The sequence below is a fragment of the Leptosomus discolor genome, chromosome 1 (assembly GCF_034619465.1).
Source record: "Leptosomus discolor isolate bLepDis1 chromosome 1, bLepDis1.hap2, whole genome shotgun sequence".
In the NCBI taxonomy this organism is placed as follows: domain Eukaryota; kingdom Metazoa; phylum Chordata; class Aves; order Leptosomiformes; family Leptosomidae; genus Leptosomus; species Leptosomus discolor.
In genome coordinates, this window is record NC_141391.1 from 174,605,129 (window position 1) to 174,628,392 (window position 23,264).

Genomic DNA, 23,264 nt, shown 5'->3' on the forward strand with positions numbered 1-23,264 from the left:
GTGCCAGAGCAGCGATTCCCCTGCGTCCTGCGGTGAAGACCATGGTGAAGCAGGCTGTCCCCCTGCAGCCCATGGGCGGTGGAGCAGATGACTGCCTACACCCTGTGGAGGACCCCACGCCGGAGTAGGTGCATACCTGAAGGAGGCTGTGACACCATGGGAAGTCCATGCTGGAGAAAGCTCCTGGCAGGACCTGTGACCCCATGGAGAGAGGAGCTCACTCTGGAGCAGGATTTGGGCGGGACTTATGACCCTGTGGGGGACCCATGCTGGAGTCTGTTCCTGAAGGACTGCGCCCCGCGGAAGGGACACACACTGGAGCAGTCCATGAAGAATTCCAGCCTGTGGGAAGGACTCACGTTGGAGAAGTTCATGGAGGACTGTTTCCCATGGGAAGGTCCCCACGCTGGAGCTGGGGAAGAGTATGAGGAGTCCTCCCCCTGAGGAGGAAGGAGCGGCAGAGACAACGTGTGATGAACCGACCCCAACCCCCATTCCCTGTCTCCCTGCGTCGCTTGGGGGGAGGAGAGAGAGAAATCGGGAAGAAAGTTAAGTCTGGGAAAGAAGCAGGGGGGAAGGTGTTTTAAGATTTAGTTTTATTTCTCATTACTCCTCTCTGAGTTAACTGGCAATAAATGACATTTTTTCTCCCAAGTCGAGTCTGTTTTGCCCGTGATGGCAATTGCTGAGTGATCTCCCTGTCCTCATCTCAACCCACAAGCCTGTTGTTATATTTTTCTCTCCCCTTTCCAGTTGAGGAGGGGGAGAGTGACAGAGCGGCTTTGGTGGGCACCTGGCATCCAGCCAGGGTCTAACCACCACACAGCTTTTGGGAAAACAGTAATTACACTATCTGCAAAAAGTCATCCATTACACAACACTATAATGTAAAATGAGTCCTGTAATTACAGGGTAGTACAGTGGAAAAATACTGAACTATACACTGCTACGCATCCATGGTAGGACTTTCCAGCTCACCTGAAATATTATTTGAGACGGCATGACTCTCCTGGGACAAAATAAACTGTACTTGTGAGTAATGCATATAGTTTCAGAAAGCACTAAATCACATTTCTTATGGTAACTGATGCAGTTCTTTGTCCAATAAACAAAATGCTGTTAAACCATTAGATTTCTCAAATAGCAAGTTCTGCCATGGAAACTGCATGGAAATAACCGATGGATTTTAAAAAACAGATCCTTTCCCCTCTAGATGCAAAATGACACTCAAAAAGCAAATTTGAATGATGACAAAAATTCTCAGTCTTCTGAGAATTCACAGCCCGTATTATAACGCTTCTGCAGTCTCTGCTTTTAGTTGTGCTGAAGCGCAAGGGACAAGTGAAGCACAAAAAGAAAGAGAAGGCTGAATGCATGGTCTGAATCAGTCCTAAGAGGTGACCTGGGGTTTTGAAAGTTCTCTTGTACTTGGAATCCTCTCTTGAAATAACCTGGGGTTCCACACAATATGCAAATATACCCAAACTGTGTTTAATGGGGGAATGACGGATACAGCTGTTCATCCTGCAGACTGAGTATGTCGCATTCCCCAGAGCCATCAAGTTGATAGAATAACGGTGGAATAACATGTTACATTTAACAAAAAAGGGGCATAAACAAGATATAACTATATCATACAATAAAAATTATCGATTTTGTAGCCTTGGGGTGAAATAAAGCAGGGGTGAAATAAAGCAGCTGCCCAACAAACCTTCCAATGTAAAGCTGGATGTGAAAATTCCTGCAGCAAACTGAAACTTGGTGGGAAATGCAGGTAGGAACCCAAATGTAAGTACCCAAGGTGAAATTTAGCCCTGACAAGACATTTAGTCCAATGACTCATATCCAGAACATGGCTAAAAGGCATGAAACAGTGCTGTGTAACCCAAAACACAGATTTAGCTGTACAACCGTGGCCTCTTGCCACGCACCTCTGTAGCCACCATAAACAGGGCTTCCACCTCTGGTAGGAGTGACTCTGGTAGTGAAGTGAATAGCTGCATTCACCACAGTATTCCGGTCTCAATTAATTGTCCCAAACAAAGCTTAGGACAAGGGGAGATGTGCTACTCTGGCAGCCAACAAGAGCATTCAGAGTGGTGTGCTGCGTTTTCCCACATTGCATCGCACTGTGCTGTGTAGAAATAATTCTTTGGCCTTTGTAGCACCAACTCTTGAGGGAAGCCAAAGGGTCATAAAAGTCATGAGAGTAATAGATCACAATCATTATCTCATCTAACCTCCTGAATACCTCAGCCATTCTATTTTTCTTAAGAAGTTAGATCAAAGCAAGCCTTTTAGAAAGACCTCTGATTTTTGTTAAGGTTTCAAGCAACAGTGAGTAATTGGTCCCTATGTTATCCTTATTGCTAGAATAGTACATCTTACCCAAGGTTGAATTTGTTAAACTTCCAGTCACAGGATCACCTTATGTCATAAGACTATAAATTTAAAGACTGTAAATCCCTCCACTATTGGATCTCTTCCGTATACATGGGCCTACATGCAGTGATTCAATTTTTTCTTACCTTTGCTTTGATAAGCTTTGACTGAGGTCATTAAATCTTACATCAAAGCTGATTTTCCATCTTGAAAGGCAAACACCAGATCTGGACACGGTATTCCAGTCAGTCGTTTTATGATTGTTTTATAGACCATTTCCCTAGCTGTATTTGCCATTCCTCATTTATATATTCAACGATTGCATTAGCCCTTTTGGCAACATCGCACCAAGAACTTGCCCTGACTCTGCTATGTAAGAACAGCCCTCCCCAAAACAATCTCCAGTCCTGGGAGTAACCATTGTGTTTTTTGTCGCTTGCTTGCAGTGGCATTAAAACACATTATTTTTCAAATATAGCAATTTAATCCAGCAATTCAGATAATGCTTACCAGTAATTTGGACCATAGAATAATTTACATTGAAAAGGACCTGAAAAGTATCCAGTCCAACCTCTTGCTCAAAGCCAGGATGACTACACAGCAAGAGCATGTTGCCCAGGTCCTTTCCCAGTCAGGTTTGAAAATCTTGAAGGGCAGAGATTTCACAGCCTTTCTGGACATCTTTCAAGGTTTACCCACTTTCATGGTGATTTTTTTTAATAACCTCTGTTATCTAAAAGCATAGCCACTGAAGCCTTCATATCCGCATTTTAGATCTTTGAATAAAATACTAAATTTTATTTAAAAATTTAGCGAGAAAAAGTCTACACACATCTTATTAGCAAAAGCCTTGTTCACTGGCACCTGACCACTGACTACATGTTAAAGACGTGTCGGTAAGCCAGTTTCCAGTCCATATGACGCAAAATCTGTTAATCCAGTCTAGTTTCATTGGTTCAGTAAACATCACATGATATTGAATTAAAAGCTCCAACACAGCTTCAGAAAGCAACAAGAAGACTCAGACCAGTTGTTTTTGTCTAAAAAGATCCACCTTCCAAGATGGCAGGCTGGCTGGCATTCATTCTTTTTTACTACTAACTGTTGCTAGTAGAGCTCACTGTTTCTCCTGGGAGTTGGCAAAGCGAGAGGTACTGCACAGCTCCCTGCCTCATTCCACCCCCTTTCTCCAGTTGCTGATTTCAGCTGGACAACTTCTGCAGTTTTTCCAATTCAGTCACTTATAGTATTCCTCAGCTAGGTCTTCAACATTCTTGAGCATTAACTATGCAGCTATGCTGATTAGGAAATGTTTAATTTCAGCAAATGCTGCTTTTCATCTTCCTTGAGTGCAGCTAATACTCCCATTCAAGTCTCTCTTCCAAGTGCCAATTAGCCCCTGTGGCAGAGCACACGGAATCTGACCAGCAGTAGATAAAAAAGGATAAACCCAGAATAAGCTTATTGTTCGCCACAGGCATCCTACTCAAGCCCAAACATTGTTTTTTCTAAAGTTGTATGTTTCTAAAAAGTTATATATTTGGCATTAATACTACATATTTATTGAGAGAAAAGTTGCTGTTATAACTGTATTTTGCTTCAAAATGTCTGTTCACAAGATGGTAATTTAAAAGACCAAGTCTGAGGGTTATGAATTCCTATATGGAAAGCAACTTGGTTGGCTAATTAACTTGGCACATTCCTTTTAATATTATTTAAACACATTTTTATATATGTAATAGATTTTTTTCAAGTGTCCTAACAGTTTGAGAGTTGTCACGTTAGGTTGTTACAGCTCCAAATGTGTACTTCTTCTCTGTTCAGGACTATGAATCCAGTATACAGTAACGTGACTACTTAAGAGGAGCTGTTACACTTTATGTCAATCCAGCTGCTACGCAAGTACATAAAAACTGCATAATAAAAATCCTTATGTTAATTTTGATTTTAAAAACTGACTGCTTGCCAGGAACTGATTTATCAACTTTGATATTTCAGCCAATTGAAACATTTTGTTGTCAAGATATCCAAATGGGCTACTGTTTATTGTTTATTAGAGAAATTTGTGCTGAGTTCATTTTATCAGAAGTGGGTGGTTCGCACATATTATTTAAACATCTCTAATTTTAAAATGGCCAAATGTATTTTTAATCTGCTCCGAAAACTTTTAAAGGCAAAAATTTCCACAGCTTCCGTAATTATCTATACTAGTGCTTAAATACCCTTGCAGTTGAAAGCTTTTATCGATGTGCAACCTTGAACTGCTGTACTTTCACGTCCCCTGTGGTTTGTCAGATCCCGATGGGTGAGGAGAAGGGTGCTACCTTCTCTTTCAGAGCCACGCTCCACCGCATCTTCGACAAACACAAGACCGCAGGTAGTACGCAGGGCGATAGTCAGAGGACGCCATTCTTCACTCATACTTCTACGCTGTTGTCCACCATAGGGAAGGCAGCAGAAACTCTGTGGAACTCTGCCACGCTTTTCTTGGACGGCAGCTGACAGGTTCCTTTGACTTCATGTGAATGATGAGGGCAAACAACCAGAGGGCTGCCGGCAAACCTCGCAGAGCTCCAGTGTGAAATCCCACCTTCACGGACGGTCTTCTGCGAAGGCCTCCAAGCTCACGGAAGCTGCAGCTGACCTGCAAGAGGTAGCTGCCACACGTCTGTGACCAACCTCTCGCTCTACAAGTGTGAGGACTCAGCCCCACGCTGCGGAGTGCTTTGTTGGGTGTGCTTTATGAGAGGACATGGGGTTTCTGGAGGTGACGGCCGGACTGATGGTGAGGCCGACAGTTTGGTCCGGCCAAAAGGGCTGCTACGGGGCACGTCCCTTCGGCACAGGGGCCTGGTACCTCCTCTCCAGCTTCGCACGGGGATTTCCATCCCCTGCGGCCAGCCCTCGGAGCAGTGCCTCACCCGGACCCACCGTCCCCCCCTCGCCGCCGGCCAGACCTCCAGCCCCGGAACGGGGCGGCACGGCCCGCCCCGCCCCGCCGCCCCCGGCCCGGGCGAGGCCGAGCCGCCGGATCCGGCCCCCGCCCGTCCTCCCCGCCCCGCGGCGCTGCGGAGCTCCCCGCCCTCACCCCTCTCTCTCCCTCCGCCGGCCGCTGCGGCATCCCCGGGGCGGCGGGACGGGCGGCGACCCGCCCCTCACCCCCGCGCACGGCCCCGTCCGCCTCGGCCCCAGCGGGCCCCGGGGCTCGGCCCTCAGGCGAGCGCGGCGAGGCGGGGGCCTCCCGCCAGGCCCGGCTCCGGCGGCGCAGCCATGCCGGCAGCCCGTGCCGGGCCGCGCCGGGCCGCCCTGCGCCCGCAGCATCGCGGCGCCCCGTCTGTGGCGAGCCGCCCTCCCCTGGGCACCCTCTCCGCCCCGCTCGCCTCCTCCTCCCACGGAGCCACCCTCCTCCTCCGCCCCCTCTCCTTGCCAGCCTCCTCCCCGCCCTTCCCTGCACTCCACGCCGGTGCCGGAGCCGCGCGTCACTCGGGCTCCAGCCCCGCCGCAGACATGGCGACACTGACAGCGGTCCAGCCGCTCACGCTGGACAGAGGTAAGCGCGGCCGCCGCCGCTCCCCGCTCCGCCGCCCCGCCGCCCCACCGCGCCGCGCCCTGCCCGGGGGGCCGCCGCGGCGGAGCGCGGGGTCTCCCCCTGCCGCCCCAGGGCGGCGGGGGCTGCCGCGGCGGCTCTGCCGGCCCCGCGCCGCGTGGGGCCGGCGCCGCCGGCTGTGGCGGAGGGCGGTGGGGAGGCGCTTCCCCGTGGGGCTCAGGTGGGAGGCGGGAGAAGGGCTGAAATGGAGGAAATAAAACTTTGCCCGGGCAGGGGGGCGGGGGTAGGGCTGGCATCCCGCCGGCGGCAGCGCGGAGCTGCCGCAGGCGCGGGATGCGGCTCCGCGGCCGGCGCTGCGCTCCGCACCGCTCCGCCGGGCGCCGGGGACGTTGCTCGGTGCCGCTCCGCCGCCTCCGTCCTGCGGGGCTCCCCCTTGGGTGCCCGCCCCCGTGGCTCGGCGCCGCCGCCCCCGCAGGTGGCTCGGCGGCGGGATGTTCCGAGGCCGGGGGGCCGTTCCCGGCAGCGAGTTGGGGGCTCGCACCTCCCGAGGAGTCAGTCGTTTGTTGGCAAAATGCGGCGTTTTGGGGGGCTGGCGGGGGGGGCCGGGTGCGGGGAAGGGATCAGTGACAGCAACTTCTCTGTTCACCTGCGTTAGTGATGTTACCCTATAATACAGCGCGTCTGTGGGTTCCAGCTGCTCAGGCCGGGTAGGGCGGGCGGTTGGTGTTTTGCTAGCCTTGAGACTGCATCAGTAACCTTACCCAGGTAATGCAAGAGGGTGCTGGAATCTTAAAGTTATGTTAAAATTCAACTTCTGCCTCTAGGCTGTAAAAATTGGACCTCTCCCTCGCAGCGTGTTTGTGCCCGTAATAAGGCTCAGCAGAAGCGTTACTAGATTTCTGCGGGTTACAGAGGAGACTAACTTAGCATTCTGATTTGTTTTGCTTCTTCGGCTCCGTCAGTTATAGAGGTCCAACAGCTGCCAATACACCATCCTGAATTGCCGAGGTGTCCTTCTTCCTAACTTGCACACAGAGGCTCCCAGCAGTAGAAATCTTATACTCTTGAAAGCATGATTGAGGCCAGTGCTTTGGTTTTTTAGATGTTTTTTTTCCAGAGGATTAACCTGGGCTTTCAAAACAAGATAGAGGGCTTCTTGCTATAAATCCTATGCAAAAGAAACCTGATGAACTCAGTTTCAAAATGAAAAAAGAGAGGTAGGCACCTTTTCTGGAACCCAGCTGAGAGCAAAACAGCCCATGAAGTACTCTAAATACAGTTTGCTGGATGGCTTAAATTCCAACATTAGTAGAAAAGGAGAATCTAAGGTTATTTTTACTGAAATAACAAAGTGCTAGCACACACTTTAAATTAAACTGTTCAGAAATCCACTGCGTAATCTACAGTTTCACCCTAATACTGTTTTCGGTAAGCAGGACAAATCTATTTCCTGGCAAAGGGTTGAACAGATGGCAATCCATTAGCAAACCTGGCTTTTCAAAGGAAAGTATTACTATTTCAGAATTGCACATTCTTTTTCATTACTAAAACTATGCTTTAAAAAATCCACAATACACAAAAATGCAAATTAGTCCCTATTTAAATATGAGCATCTGTTAGCTGTGTCCAGGATATGCCTAACCATTTGGCAGGGGTGCCAACGTTACAGTCTCCCTGGTTGTCAGCCAGGGATATTAGCGCGAGTGAGATAAAACATCGCAGAATGATAGGATGTGACGTGCAAAAGGAAAATACAGACAAGAAAAAATATATTTAAATACTGCACCTGGCTTGCAGAAGGCCATTTCGTCAGAAGGATGCGCTTCGTCACCTATAACGTGTTGCTGCTGAAGCAACCCCAGAAGCAACCAGACCAAGCCCAGTGCTTCCACATAGTTCGTCTATAGTCTTTCCTTCAGACCCATGGAAGAAGGAAAGTGCTACATGATGAGATTTTCCAGATTTCTGATGCTTTTATTAAAGCAGACACAGCTATGTTTACTGTCAGTATGCTTTGCACAGCTCTGCTGTGATCTACACGCAGCCCTGAAAAGTCTTGTACGCTCATATCCACTTTGCCATGTCCCACAGAGAGCTCAGCACAGCGAGAACGTAGCAAGCGTTTCAGGAGAGGTGGTGTTAATAACCTTGCATTGCTGGGGGAATTGCTGCTTGATCTCTGTCCAGAAAGTGTTCTGCTTTTCCCCTTGCTAAGGGTCGCTGAAACGGTAAAACATCATATAGATACATACATCAGAAATCTGAATTACATTCTGACGTGGCCACCTCCTGACAGAACATACACACTGTATTCTAGTATGGAGATGGGAGCTTTCTTAAAGCCTAACGTAAATGGAATTCAAAACTTGTAGGGTAAAATGAATTACTGTTTAAAGGTGAAGGGCATGTTGTGTGTGAATGATTGAAAGCCAATTATATTCTGGAAGATTACTTCAGTCCAAAGCACAGGAATTAATTTCCTTAATTCCTGTCATCATGTGCCTTTCTACCTGCACAAATGTGTGCAAGTTCCATTAGGGCTCTTTAATATGTGGAAGAAGTTCACAAAATAATGGAAATTTTAATCACTTACAATTTAATCTCAAAGGCTTTTGCCTGACCTTTGCGTGGTGCTTTGCTGGCAGGAGGGGAAGGAGTCAGCAACTCTTTCAGAGAGGAAATGTAAAGCAGTGGAGCTACGTGCGGGTACTGCTTAGGGAGAGTGGCCCCAGCATTTGGGAGCTTGGGAGGAGGAAGAGCCTGCCTGCTGGGTCTCTTCCAACAGCCAAGTAAGCCTTCTCTGTAAAAAAGTGCACCCTTCCTATCTTTACTGCAATGTCTAACATCCTGAATCGATACCACCCCATCAGTAATCTCTGGTGTCCATCAGAGATAACTGGGGAAATTTTTTAGGCCAATTCAAAGCTTAAACCCTGAAGGTGTAGGGAACTACACCTCGTTCCAGGTTGAGAGGGAAAGTTACAATGCTGTCTTTCATAAAATGACAAGCAAAAAAGTTAAGGTTAGGATTTTTTTCCCTTTTTTCATTTTACGTTCAAGGTCATGTACGTTCCCAGCTTAATTTACCTCTATTAGAAAAAAACCCAAAGCAGTCACTCCAAACCCAAAGGGAAATGTTTAAAAACACCTATGCAGTTATTTTTCACTTCTTCCACAGGTATGTCTTTAGTAAGAACTTGATTGAGCTGATTTTGGTTACAGAGAGCACTGATTGCAGTTAGTTGGTCTTTTCCAACAGTATTTATTTGTATTCACATACCACTCATCTTGTCACGTCTTGCATCTTGGGCATATGGGACGGGCAGTGCTGCCTTTGCCTCTCCTCTCAATGTCCTTTGTCTTCCACAGAGGCATCGCCTCAGCCTACCTCATGACCAGCCGTTGCTGCCTTCCCCTGTACTCTCCAGAGCTCCATGTCTCCCTTGTGAGCCATCTTCTGTTGCCTTGCTCTCCTCCCAGCCTCAGTGCAGTTAACTCCATTGCTCTGTGCATTGCCCGTCGCCCTTACCCATTTTCACAGTTCGGCAACTCAATTTCCTGCTCTAATCCTCTGTTCTGCTGTCCCATGACCATTGGCACCTCAACAGCTTGACATTGTCTCAAATGCTGTATACACATCCAGTGGCAATGTTTTGCTTTTCTCCAAGTGTGGTGTCATCTCCCCCAGCCAGCCTAGCCTCCTCGCAGTTCTCCGAGGACCTCCTGCGAGTTCCTGTGTGCCACAGGTACACATTGTGAGCAATTAGAAATTAAAGGAAGCTTATTGTGGGTAGGATCACTGTGTGTTACTACAGTCTGATGGAAGCATTTTCTGCAAGTACCATTATGTTCCCAGAAATATGTTGGGAGGGATTAGATTTCTGTGCTTCCCTTGGCGCTCATTTTAGGAGTGGTCATATGGAGGCCTGCAAACTGAAGCAGACATCTTTCTAGCTATGCATAATAGATGTTCCCCTCTCTCTGAACTTTTTTGTTTTGCTAAATGTCTGGCAAATATTTCATAAAGCTTGCCCATCTTTGAGTTTTACTTGTGCTTTTCCTTCCAAGATGAAAATCTGCTTTGAAAGAAAACTGACCATGTATTTGCTCAGACTGCTGCAAAACCTCAGTCCCAGTTCCTGTCTGCATAGGACCATAAAAGCAACAGCTTTAAAACGGCACTTTTCAAAAGTTCTTGTTTTTGAAGATACTATACAATTAGCTTGTGCAAAGACCATCTCACGATTAAGAGCAAGGGAATATCTTTTCGCGTGAAGGGGGGCTTTCAGCTGTCTTTTGTTAATAATCCGTGTCCTATTATGTTTTTCTTTATATAGTTACTATTCATGTCACTGATGGTTTCACTTCTTCATGTGACTGATAAAAGAAGAAATATGAATAGGCTGAATATACAGTGCTGATATTTTAATCCCTGTGAAGTTCTATAACAAGGTCATAGCTATTGGCTATTGACAACCAAATTTCTCCTGCTTTCAAACATATCCTTGGAAACTGGAAAGACTTCTTGCTGTTTGGCTGTAATGCATAACTGAGTTCTGTTGATTTCTTATGAACTCGAGCAAATATTTTTCAGATGGAGTGGGTGTCCTAAAACTTCCTGAAAATCCTTTATAAAGCACTATGTTCAGTGACAGTAAATAAGAGTATGAATGGGCTTGGAATTGCCATCGGCAGTTAGAGGTGGTACACAAACTCTGTCAGATGTGGTACCAGATGGCGCCTGACCATTAATATACATTGGTACTTGCTAGAGTACTCCTCCTTCCTTCCTCCTCTCCTCTTCTTGTCATTTTTCTTCTCATTTCATCCTCATAGCCTACATAAATGGGGATTTTTCCCCATCTGTGCCCATATATATGTATATAACAGAAATTTTATCGAACATAAGTTGTGGTAGACTGTGCATATATTAGGATAATGTGCATTATCTTGGGAAAAAATATATTATGTACTCATCAGGGAGAGAAAATCAGATTCATAAAGTGTGAAATACAGTCCTTGACAGAGGAGCAGCATAAAGCCAGATCTCTCTCGCATGGGGTGAAGCCCTGTGGAGCAGTGCTAAGCGACGTGCTGCTCCCCGCCTGGCTCCCTGTCTGTCACAGGGATGTCTTCTCTTGCTCTTCAGCCTAGTGTGCTAAAATTGAAAAGTGCTTCTGCAAGTCCTGCACACTTTAAGTCTAACATTTCTCTGTTTGGTATGCCAACTGAGGACATATGAATAACCAAATTCATTCTTCCAAGAAAAAAAAAAAAGGGCTATTGTTTGTAGAAACAGAAAAAAGTGACAATTCTAGTCACAGACTGAAATGTTTGGGGGTTTTTTGCATCAGTGTGTCAAAATTTACTTGTTTTTTTTTAAATGCATTTTTATGAAGGGATGGATTAAGGTAAGGGGATTAAGCTGGTGATTTATGGGTGGTGCTGGGGCATTTTACGAGGATCCATGCAGTTGAAGCGTTGGTTAGCTAAGTGTGCAGTTCAGCCATGCCTCCCGGAGAGGGTCCTGTCCTCCGGCCCAAAGCGACTCATGGTGATGTGGAAATTGGGAGAGAGCTGCATCTGTACACAGACACATGGAAATGTCTTCCACAAACCTCGTGGCATCTTTTCACATTATGTCACCTTTGTGGAGCATAGAGGGGAAATATCTTAAATTTCCAGTCATGTTTCCAGCAGAAGCACACAGCTGATGATAACGTGTATCTCTGCAGAAGCTGGATGTGCGGTCAGAAAATGTTTGTGAAGGTACCTTTGGAAAAGTAACCAGGCTTGTGGCCGACTGATGGCTATGCATGAACCTTGTGTTCCTCCCGCTCTGTCAGGCTGAAAATATTCTTTAGACGTGTTAGCAGTGAAGTAATCATTTTAGTCTATCTGAACTTATCCTATATAGAGCAAAGTCGTAAGCTGAGCTCACCTGTATATGTCCTGCTTCTGGTCCCTCAAAGGACACCGGCTCCTGCAGCTGGGTGAAGTGGATGAAGGCTTTGACAAGCCTCTGCACAGGTGTGGGATTCACTTTGTAAAAAGTTGTAAGAGTAATAATGATTAGAATTAATGATTAGAAGGGATGCCATTTTTGTATGTAGTAAATGTATACTGTCTACAAATAATGTTGAAAAAGAAGGCTTGGTTTTATAAATAGCATCCCTATGCTGGATCCTACAAACTTCAGTTTCACACTGATGTCCCAGAGATGTTTGTGTAACTACAGAAAAAAGAATTAACCACTTAATGTAATTGTAAGTAAACAACTTGCTTAATTCCATCCTATCTCGTTGAGTTAGACCCGTCTGATGTTGTTATCAAAAAGAAACTTTTTCTAAAAACGTGACCAATTACTGAAGTCAGCTTTGTGCAGGGGATAATTTGTCCTTTGAGTTTGCAGTTTCAGGACGTGTACGTGCACATCTCTTCCTAGATGACACTCTTGCAAGTGCGAAAAGATATAAATGCAAGCTTTTGGCTAATCTGTGTTATTCAGATACAAAATAATGTTCTTTTAGGTAATGCAATAGAATTTGAAATATGAATTATGTGAAACTATTGGGTTTAGTTACTCATTAGAAGCACAAATAATGAGAAGTTGAGGGTTTAAGAGGAAACCAAGCAAAGGCAGATAGTGTTTTGAGAAGCACATAACTGTAAATTTCGAAGTCTGCCTTCCATCACGCACAGTTAATTTGTTTCACATGATGCATTTTTGACATTTTAAAAGTAATGCTAATGTGCTGTAAACTGTACATGTATGTATAAATCCAAGCATTTTCAACGTTAATCTCAGTCAGCTTAATCTTCTTTTGAGACATTTGCTGGAGAGTCAGCCTCTGAATGAGAAACATTCGACTGTTAATTCTCTATTCAGATGAGAAAATTTGATTTAGAAATGCACACTTACATACTAACAGTGTTTTCCTGAATATTTAAACTACAAGCTTGGGTCTTAGATATGTTAAATACAGAGGGACATGTATGTACATATTTGAGAACTTGTTTCACCAGGGTCCAAAATGGAGCAGTTAAATAAACCCCAAATTTCTCAAATGCAACTCAGCTGAGTTACCAGTAAATGTATACAGCTTCTCGTAATGTGTTGTTACCCTAGTGCTACTTTACTAGTAATTGTAAGAAAAAGAGAGAAAAAATCCTGATTAGAAAACTGTGTCTCAGGAAAAGATGGGAGGAGGATTTTTCTTTATTATTTAAAAGATGGAACAATTAAGTATCTGTGAATACACAGAGCATCAAAGTGTTGATTTTAATTGTTTCTGTATAAACATGGATAATTTTGTAAGGAAGAATGTTGCCCAGAATAGATTCTTAATTTATTTCTTCTGAACCAAAATTAGATTTTTACTGTTTCTTTTCAATAAAAGCCCATGTTTAATCACTAATCCTTCACATCCACTAACTCTTTAATTTTCTTTTTCAACCACATGTTCTGAAAAAGAGTAAATCTCCTGGATCTTAAGGTATCAATCCCTCTACAATCGGTTAAGCATTGGGGAAGAATGTACTTGAAATAGATTAGGTGGATGACCGTAGCTATCGGCAGCTGTCTTAGCCCTCAGAAATTTATGTACCATCATCTCTTCACTTTTCAATACATTTGGCAGCAGTGTTTTTGTCAAATGGTATTTACTGAATCAGCACAGGAACAAAAAGGATGATATAGCTGTTCTTTGTTACACAGAGCCAGACCAGAGAAACTTGAAGAAGGCATGATAGCTTTGAAATCTATGAAGCAGTCTTTGGAAAAAGAGGTGGTTGTATGTTGGATTCCCTCTGTAGCCTGATAATTTTGTAACCCAACAGCAATAGCACTGGAGCTTCTACAAATTTATACAGCACCTTTTGCATCCTAGTGGTACAACCATGTCAAAGTATGCCGGATGTGTCCCTCGTGTCTTAGGAGGACACCCTGTGAATCAGGCTGCAATCCGAGATGTGTGCCGGTTCTCCTGCTCCTGTTCTCAGCATTGTTCGACACCAAGCAACAGCACTGCAAAGGTGACAGTGCGCTCTCTGTGTCTCACAGGGGTTTTCTGTTTCAAAGTTTTCTTTGTAACTTGCAGCAGCAATTCAACATAGTCACAGCTTTCTTCAAAGATCGTGTTTGTTTCAAAGTTGACAGTTAACTTTGTTGGTCAGTTGTTGACATCTACCAGCAGCATATCTGTACTGCCTAGTTTTGCAGGGATTTATTAACAAAAGATTTTATTCATATTGCTTTCTTCTTGCTGTTGTAGCTTTTCACATGTGCACTTTCAAAGAAAAGGTTTTTTTTCCTTTCCTGAGAAACAACTAGTATGTAGTCAGATACCAGAGGGATTCAATCTGCGAAAAGCAATATCCTTAAATCCACTAAAATTTTAGAGAGAATGTTAACTCTTTTCTTGTTACCTGAGCCTACAGATAAAGTTGTGTACGTAATGACTACGTTGAACCCATTGTGTAGCCCAAATGCCATCTTTTCACTGGTGTCTCACCAGAGTCTCAAACCACCTAGAAAAACAGAAAGTAAAATCATGATGCTAGACTTCAAGTGACAGTTTGTATTGTCACTATGTACAATTGCCGGTAGCCCACGCCCATCTTTCTCATCTTTCTGGTAATAACAGGAAAAGATTTAACACTAAGATTAGCTAGAGAGATAAGAACTGAGGAGAGGCAGCAGGAGACTCTAGTAATGACATATGAGCAGAGAAGAAAGTGAGAGTTACTGCTTTGGCTCAAACACGGTGCCTGTTGTGAAGGAGAATTAGCATCCCTAAGTTAACCTTGCCTCCCTTTGTGAGACACCTGTTGGGGCCTTTTTTTCCCTCTTCCTGTCGTCTTCGCTGCCAACAAAAATCTCTCTGATGCAAACTAAAAACACACGCTGGAAGTATCGGAGTGGGAAAGGCATGAGGTTGCCCATATGGCCAATACTTTTGTAATGTGCACATAGGATGCATAAATCCTTGCTTTTTCTTAGGCAGGGGAGCGAGAGAATGGATTTCAGCTAAGAGAGAAGTATGTTGTTTCTCCTGTTTTTCTTTGTTCAGGCAACCTTTTTCCTTGTAGTTATTTCTGGTTTTCTGCTTCTCTAGGTTAGTCAATTTTTAATTCCTTCGCTGATTTTAATGTTTTTTCTCTATATGCTTGTGGTTTGAAACACAAAAGCAAGTATTCTGCTAAGTAGGGTCCTTGGGGTATGTTAATATACCAGCCTTTTTTTCTTTTAATCTAGGATCAGAACCTCTAAAGTGTTTACGTTTGCAGGTTCAGCAAAGTGTCCAGTGTGCTTTTGTCTAGAGTTTAAAGCAGCTCCACTCCAGCATGGTGAGCGGTGTCTGCTGAGGCGGAACTGATCCTACAAGATCAAGTGTTGTTGTGATCAGGAGACAGATGAGGCTGGTGGAGAGGTATCAAGGCATATCTTTGCGAGGTATCTATGGCTACAGGAGGCAGTAGACAGCTTCCTTGCTTGCACATAGTTCAACTTGCAGGAACGTCATTCATTAAGGCCAGATCTGTTCACCATACTGAATTTCTCAGGGAGTTACAGCTTTGCTTCAAAGGATTTTCTATTTTGTCATTTCATAGTTTCAGGAAGTCAGACAGAACACCATTTTACATGTCCTATATAGGCAAATAACTGCTTTAAACACCTGAGATCGCTCTTTTTTAAAAAAATACTTACAGAAAGACTGAGAGTTAGAATAAATAACACAAAGTCTGAAACTACAGAATATCCAGCTTCCTGCAGGAAACAAGGGTTATTTTGTTTTTATTTAGGGAATGAATATATACTTATGTATCCTTTCTATATATAATATGTATTTATTTGAATACAAAATAAACTTTAAAAGAAAGCGTTGTCGTCTTTGTATCATATTTGTAGCTGGCTGTCCCAAGTCAAAAAAAGGACCAGAATCATGTGTCGTCTGTTCCATTCAGCAGTGAGTGGCTAGCTATAAATCATAGTTATGACCACAAAAAGCAGGTATGATTAAGCAATATAAAGTCAAAACTATATACAAAGGAAAAAAAAGGAATTTTACCTTCCCTTCCCTTTTATCCACAGCTAATGCAGGAGAAAAATCATGACATTCTGTTTTAAGTACTGTCTTAGTAAATAGTGTAGTTTTCAATGCTGTTCTATTCTTTGCATTTTTAGGGTTATTTTTTAATCTTTTCTCTTAAAGGATAATTTGTTAACTTGTTTTCACACCTATGCTATGTTCAATGCCTTCTATACAAAAGCAGTAGGTGCTGTCCAATGTAAAGGGATGGCATGTCTGTAATTTCTTGATTTCTTACAGATGGCAAAATCTTCTGGTGAAATGTGCATATTTATGCGTCTACTCATCCTGGTTTCTTTGGAAATTGCAATGAAACTAATAATTTGGAAGAATAAAAATTATATTACTATTTAAAATGATTAGGTTTTAAGGTTCATTTTAAATGCCCATCTTGGAAAATTCTGAATTGCATTATTACTCTTCAGGCCTCAAATTAAGCCAGTGAAGCTCATCTTAGTGAAACAATCCTGAATTACCCATTAATTCAATCTTTACTGTTTTGCAATTTATTGTTATTCCTTTAAAAAGCGTCAATGGAATTGTGACAGTACCAAGCCACTTTCTCTAAGTATCTGATGAATTCTTAACAGCTTTAGGAACTCTATAGATCAATCTCTCTCTCACACACACACACAAAAATCCAAACAAAATCTGAAAATTGCTTACAAAGGTGCTTCCGTGACTGACATCAGTTATGTGAAGGCTTCAAGGAAAAAAAAATTGAGGACTGGCTCTATTTATGTACAGTAATGAATATGCTAAGAAGATTGACCAAAGTAAAGCAAATCCAACTCTCCCAGTTGGCCTTCATGGTAGGTTAAGGCTATGAAAAACCCTAGCTGAGCAGAAGAACAGAAATCACTAGTTAAAACTTAGGAGAGTGGGAAGGAGGGGGAAGATTACTGAAGACACTGTAGACATTGTGAGCTTCAGAGAACATAGAGAAGCATATTTTTTCATTTAAGGGAACCTTTTGAATGTTGAACAAGCTAAGCAGAGTATTCAGCAGCAGTATGCTTGAAATGGCAGTATTTCACTATTTCAGGCAGAATCCCTGAAACAGCAAAAGTGACTGAAAATGCTGAAGAGAGTCCTGAAGGGCTTTTGTGAGGTTGAATATGCTGGATGGAGGGGTCTCCACATGGTTTGCTGCCTGTATTTGGATCATAGGTGGCATTACTTTCCCTGCAAATAAACTGTGTCCTTTCTACAAGTTATTTTGCAAAACGTCTCAGACCTTTGCTGTCATATGCAGGTATTCCTGCCAAAGCTACTTGGAAAACTCATGGTATATAACACTGCCTTGGGGTGTGCAACAGCTGGGTCACAGGCTCTGTGTCTGAGAAATGGAGTGACACAGAGAACTTGGATGCTCCTTGTGTGCCTGAGAAGCTGGAACCAGACAGAACCTGGGTGCAGCTCAAACATACAGAAAGATACAGACCAAAACACGGTCCGATGAGTAACCAAAGAAAATGAGCCTGGCCCAGGCAGTGGAGGAACGTATGTAGAAACCAATGGGGGTATGTCATCAATGTCACTGGGGGCAGTCTCACATCAGGCAAAATGAGACAGGCAGAGATATACTCAATCGTATTTCATGGTTAATTTTTCTCATACATTAAGAAGAAAGAAAATCCATAAAATCATTGGTTAAGGCATTTTTGAAAGCTGTAACTAAAAAACCACATTGGCCTGCCTGCTAATGATACTATTCTTGTCAGATGTCATTGTTCTGAAGTACAGTGTCTCCTGGACCACATGGAGATAAATTTGCATGAGTCATTCACTATATATCTGGACAGTAAGAGTGGGTTTCATCACACTGATGTAGATGTCTAATACGTAGGATGCAGATCTGAGCTAATAATCTAGTCTCCCTTTATATAGTCAACAAAGGGAACAGGCACTCCCAGAGTATGATTCATCTCATCTAAACTAGGTCAGATGAATTGGAGCCTCAAAGTGTCTGGTTTTCCTCATTGACTATAACGGCAGTCTAGGGTGAGTCGCTAAGCTGTCAATGTCTACATCAGAAGCGTGGCGTCTTGAAACCCTCACCACGAGATGACTCATGAGAGCTCTGTATGGTTGTTCTTTGTTATATTTATTTGTGCATTCATAGTAATGTTTAACCACAGGAGTGTAAAGTGACACTCTATTAAATCTATAGCTGTTAACCCATATCATCTCAACTAAAATACGAAAGCACTGGTAGTATTATTCTTGCTGTAATTAATTTGAATAGACCTCACAGATACACACTATAAAGTGTTGAATAATATTGCTGTTTTCTAACTGCTTAGCTCATTGCTCCCTGCTCATCGAGTCTGATTTACCATGGTGAAATACGCCTTTATGCTTACTGATTAGCATGAAATTTTGAGCATGACAAACGTATCAATTTAAATGAGAAAAAAAGGCTGCTCTTTGCCTTAGTGTTTCTGAACTCTCCAGATTAGAATAAATAAATATATTAAATTAATGGAAGAGCTTTTATATTTCCGGAAAGCACTGTACTGGTAGTAAGGAACCAAAAAAGGTGAATGGTAGCATGTTGGACAGTTTGGTATTTGACACCAGAGTAAGAATTGCCATGTTGTACAAAGCAGCGGTTGACAGCAGAGCGCTAGTAATACAGAAAATTTTCAAAAGGTACACACTGAAAATTTTCCAAAGCTGGTTTTTTAACCATGAAGTCACATAAGAGTTTGATACAATGTACTAGGGCTACTGCCTATGAATTATGAATGAACTTTGCTAATCACCATGGAATTCTAATTGCCCAACCATTGATTACCTGCTATCAGTTGGTAGTGTTCGGAGAAGGTTGTCTAAATATAATAAAGCATCCCATATAGGCTTTGGGAATTATGATAAAAAGTTGACAGAATAATAGTAAGAATTCTGGAATGTGTTCTCATGAGCTTAAAGGAGTAGCTAAACCTGAAAGAAAGTGTTGGAGGAATGAAAAACTACTGGCAATTATAAGTACCTGTTATGTCATGCAAATTTTTCACCTTCAGCCTGATTAAAGGTCTTCAAGCATGACGGAACAGAGCTTGAAAATTGCCAGGATTATTATTCTGTAATGCCATGGTGAAGCTAGTGAATATTTTAGAGACTTACAGAATATCCTTCCTGTCAATTGGTAGTGGTGTTGCACCTCTCTGAGGTACCAAAGGGTGGTGTTTATGCAGCACATTTACTTTTCCTGGTAACCAGCATACTAATGCAGTGAAGGTCTCCAGAATTAACAGGAATGAGGCATAGAAAGACCTCAAGAAGATGACAAACCTGATCTCTAATACTTTGCTAATAAACAACTGATCACTGTATTTTGGCTTTGGGAACAACCCAACAACATGATTCTAGAGTAGTTATCACAGTAAAGAAATACTACGTTTCTGAGTAATTACTGTTTGAACCCAAACTGGTATTACAGAGCATTGTAGCTACTATTTAACTGCATAATAGTCTTTTTTAAGTCAGAGGCTAATACTTATTTTAAGGACTGCAGATCAAATGACTCATAGACTAGCACAAGAGAGGAGGGTTAGACATTGGTAGATACACAACAGTTTTCACATTTTGCAGAATAAAGCATGCACGTACATCCTTCTTCAAGACTGGTATTAAAGGGGACACATTTATTGGCTACATTTGTCCTAATAATTTTCAACCTGACTAGACTGAAACAAACATAACCTGCACAAAATCTACCAAAGTGAAACCCCAGACTGTACAGGTTTCATAGAATGCTGGAGCCTGGTCTACCTGATTTTAACAGTAATGAGAAAGAGCACCAAGTTCAGACCAGCCAGGATTCTTTCTGTGGATTCATAATTGGCTTTTGAGTTGTAAAAGCTAAATTGCAAAGTATTGGAAATAGTGTTTACTTTTCAAAACATCTAGCAAATTAGACAGATCGGTCTACATTGTGCCTTGCTAGCTCTTTGAACAAAAATCAGCAAGTGAAAACAATGTGTAACAGAACAAAGCAATAGCTAAGCCAGATGACCTTTTTTTCAGCTGCACTATGCTATATGGCTGTGTATACGTGATTCAGCTTTGTTTGGTATAGCATGGGAATGTTCCACTTGTATCACAGTATGGTACCTTGCTAGTTCTGTATTCTAGTGATTCGTCTCTTGCTTAGGGCTTGTATAGTAATCTCCTGCTTGTGTCCTACTAGCAATGCAAAAGAAACTTCATTCAAGTGAAAATACAGAAAGAACACTTGAAATGAAGATTTTTTTTTTTTTTCTGAGAGTCATGCTTTTCTTTTGATGAGTGCACTTGATAAAATGCCTTCACCCACCCACAGCTCCCTGCCTTCTCTGCATTTCACTGATAACGTGACCCACCGCACTGAAACAGTATTATTTCCTGAAAGGCTGTAGGCAAGCGTGATGATGAGAAGACAAAAAGGGAAGTGAATGTGAAACAGAATGGGAGAGAAAGGAATTGTGCATATGTATGAGGAAATCAGAAAAAAATGGTAAAAAAAAAAAAGGTGTGATTAGAGTTGGATATAATAAGGGGGGAAATAAGTACATATTCCTTTTAACATGTATGCTTCATAGAATACAGAGGAATAGTTCTACCCATGTCGTTATTCAAAATTCCCACCGATTTCTGAGGGATATGAATGTTGGAAATGAAGATAGATTTTAATGACATTAGCATGAGTTTAGTGTTAGTATAATGGAGTTGTATTATATATTATTATATTATAATGTTAGTATATTTTGGAAAATTTTGAGAGCAGACAAAACAATCCTTTTCAGAAGCTGTGTTTAAAAAATATCTTTGCTTAAAGGAAGGACAAATCAGATATAAAAAGAAGGGTATTTTGTATTTTATTTACATAGACCTTAACTGTTTTTAATGTAATTCCAGATTTTTTTTTAACATATATCTATATAAGTACACACACTCTTTTCATCAATTTGCCCTTTCCACAAGTATGTAAGAAATAGTAGTTAAGAACAATTCCTTGGTGATGATGTTTACAAGCAAAGCTAGTTAGATTTGTAATCAAAGGAGGATTGGGGACAAGAAAATTATCCCGGCAGAGGAATACCAATCCTTCTCAAACATATGACAATACTCTTAATTACCTTCAGCAGGGATGGATTCCCTTCTATATGTTTTTCAACATAACTTTGAAATCTTCCTCATTGCCAGTCATGTCACTTCTTTGAGCCAGCACTTACTTTAGTTTTAGCTGGAACTCTCCTTGAGTGAACCCTCAGTAAAAAGCCTGTGCATCACTTAAGTTCTCGTGTGCTGATAAATTTCACTTTTTAGCCTGTCCTAAAGCAGTTGTTCGCTCTGGTCTCCCCTTCAGAGTTATTAATGGAAGGAAATGCACCCTATTTCATGAGGTCATATTTTATACGCCTATGTTTGTACATTTTTAGTCTGTTCAAAATCTTCTGGTTTGTACCAACTGTTAACATTTTGCTCCTGACAAAGCATCAGCTGATAACAAACAGCTTTGGCCCTGAACACATGCCTAATTTTTATTCCATAATTTTATCCCATGAAGCTCTTTATTATTCTGTATTCTCTCTACTGTGAGCAATATCCCACAAGTCATTGCCAAATTGAGCAAGCTCTGGGCCTAATTGTGACAAGAGAAAGAAGACTGCTTATTGTTAACAGATATGATAGGTGAATAATAAATCAAAGCAAGAACTTGGGCAACAGCATTCATGTATTTTAGCGTGTTGGATGAATTTGGAAGTGTGGAAAATCAGAATGCTCTTGGGATATTCTGCTTTTTCTTTATCCCCAACCACTTCTTAATCACAAAGTTAAGTAATCTAGTATTGGCAAATGACAGCTTAGCACCCAAGCTTGCCTATGAGACTACACACCAGACTTTTCAACCAGAATATGAATTTTGATTTGTAATTTAACACTTACCTATTTAGAAGTGGTAATTTCATCTAGAGTCTGGTCCGTGCCCTAGGGAAATGTTTAGACCTGTACTTAACTCTCCTGGATTGATTAATGTACCTAAAGCTCTTTACGTTTCCTTCTGGATCAGGACGGATCTGGATCAGAACATGTTTCTCAATCAATACAAATTTTTCATTGAATATCATTTAGACCATAGCAAATGTGGAGTGATCAACAGAATTGTCAGGTGCGGTGATGAAACTTCTAAGCAACTGCAAAACAGCAATCAATCTGTCATCTGTGGCACTGACCTTCTACACGTATAGCTGGTGAGGAGGAAAGACAGTTCGAAACTTACCTGAACCAGCACTGGAAAAGACCCCAGTCTGGTTTAGAATATCTGAATAGCTGTCATGTATCACATGAATTTCAGGGGCCTTATCTGATCTGTTATGGTAGGCTGTTGAAGCTTCATCAGAATGAATCATCTAATTGCTTTGTGGTGTCTGATATACCAGTTTGCACCAACTGGTACTAATAACTGGGGAGCATGGGTTTAGTATTTAGGTAACTGCAAGTCTTGAGTGGCAGATACAGACTTTAAAAGAAAAGTTCCAAGGTAAATGATTCTATAATGTTGGAAAATCATTGTGACATTAGTATTACTGAGAATATTAAAAATTGTGTTTGTCTGTTGCATCATATTTTATTCAATGCATTGCCATTCTTTTGCACTCCATTGAAATGGTTCTTGCTAAAGAGAGTACCTACCTCTTCTTAAATCTCAAAACCATCCTCTTTGATGTATTACCTGCCATCAGTGATATTCTCCTTTCTAGAATCTCATTTTTTCTTGGTTTCAATGGCCTTGTTATTTCCAAGATCTCCTCTTAACTTTCTGATCATCACTTCAGTAAGTGTCTTTAGAGAGATCTTTCTTGTTACACCTCCACATCATCTCTTCCCTTTTTATTTGCAAGTACAGCTTCAACTGCTGTCTCTGTACATGCAGCTCACAAACCTGCTTCGTTAATCCAGACTTTCTCCTTCCCATCACACCAAGGTCCCTGTCTCTTAGATGGTCCCTTTTGAATGATACTGGCTATGTCTCTACCAGCAGATAGTGTGGAGTGGAGAAACAGGGGCAGATGAGGAAAGCAAAAGAGATGGTGCTGAGGACCTCACGCCCACATTGTGTGCATCATGCAGAGAGGTTATTTCAGACTAGCTGTGATCTAGTAACATGGACTGGATGCCCACTAGCAGTTGAAGCACTGCTTGGAGCAAGTCTTTGAACATGGGGTTAGAGTTAGTTTCATCTGCAAGTTCATGAG

The 23,264-nt window shown here is 42.4% G+C and overlaps 1 protein-coding gene across 1 annotated transcript in view; it reads left to right on the plus strand.

Moving 5' to 3' along the window:
• Positions 1–5,652: 5,652 nt before the first annotated feature.
• LIN7A (lin-7 cell polarity scaffold A) overlaps positions 5,653–23,264 on the plus strand; it is a 45,133-nt gene continuing 27,521 nt past the window's right edge. The window contains exon 1 of the mRNA XM_086471402.1: positions 5,653–5,932. Within this exon, the coding sequence (XP_086327528.1) occupies positions 5,653–5,932 (280 nt within the window). The remainder of the gene's footprint in view (positions 5,933–23,264) is intronic.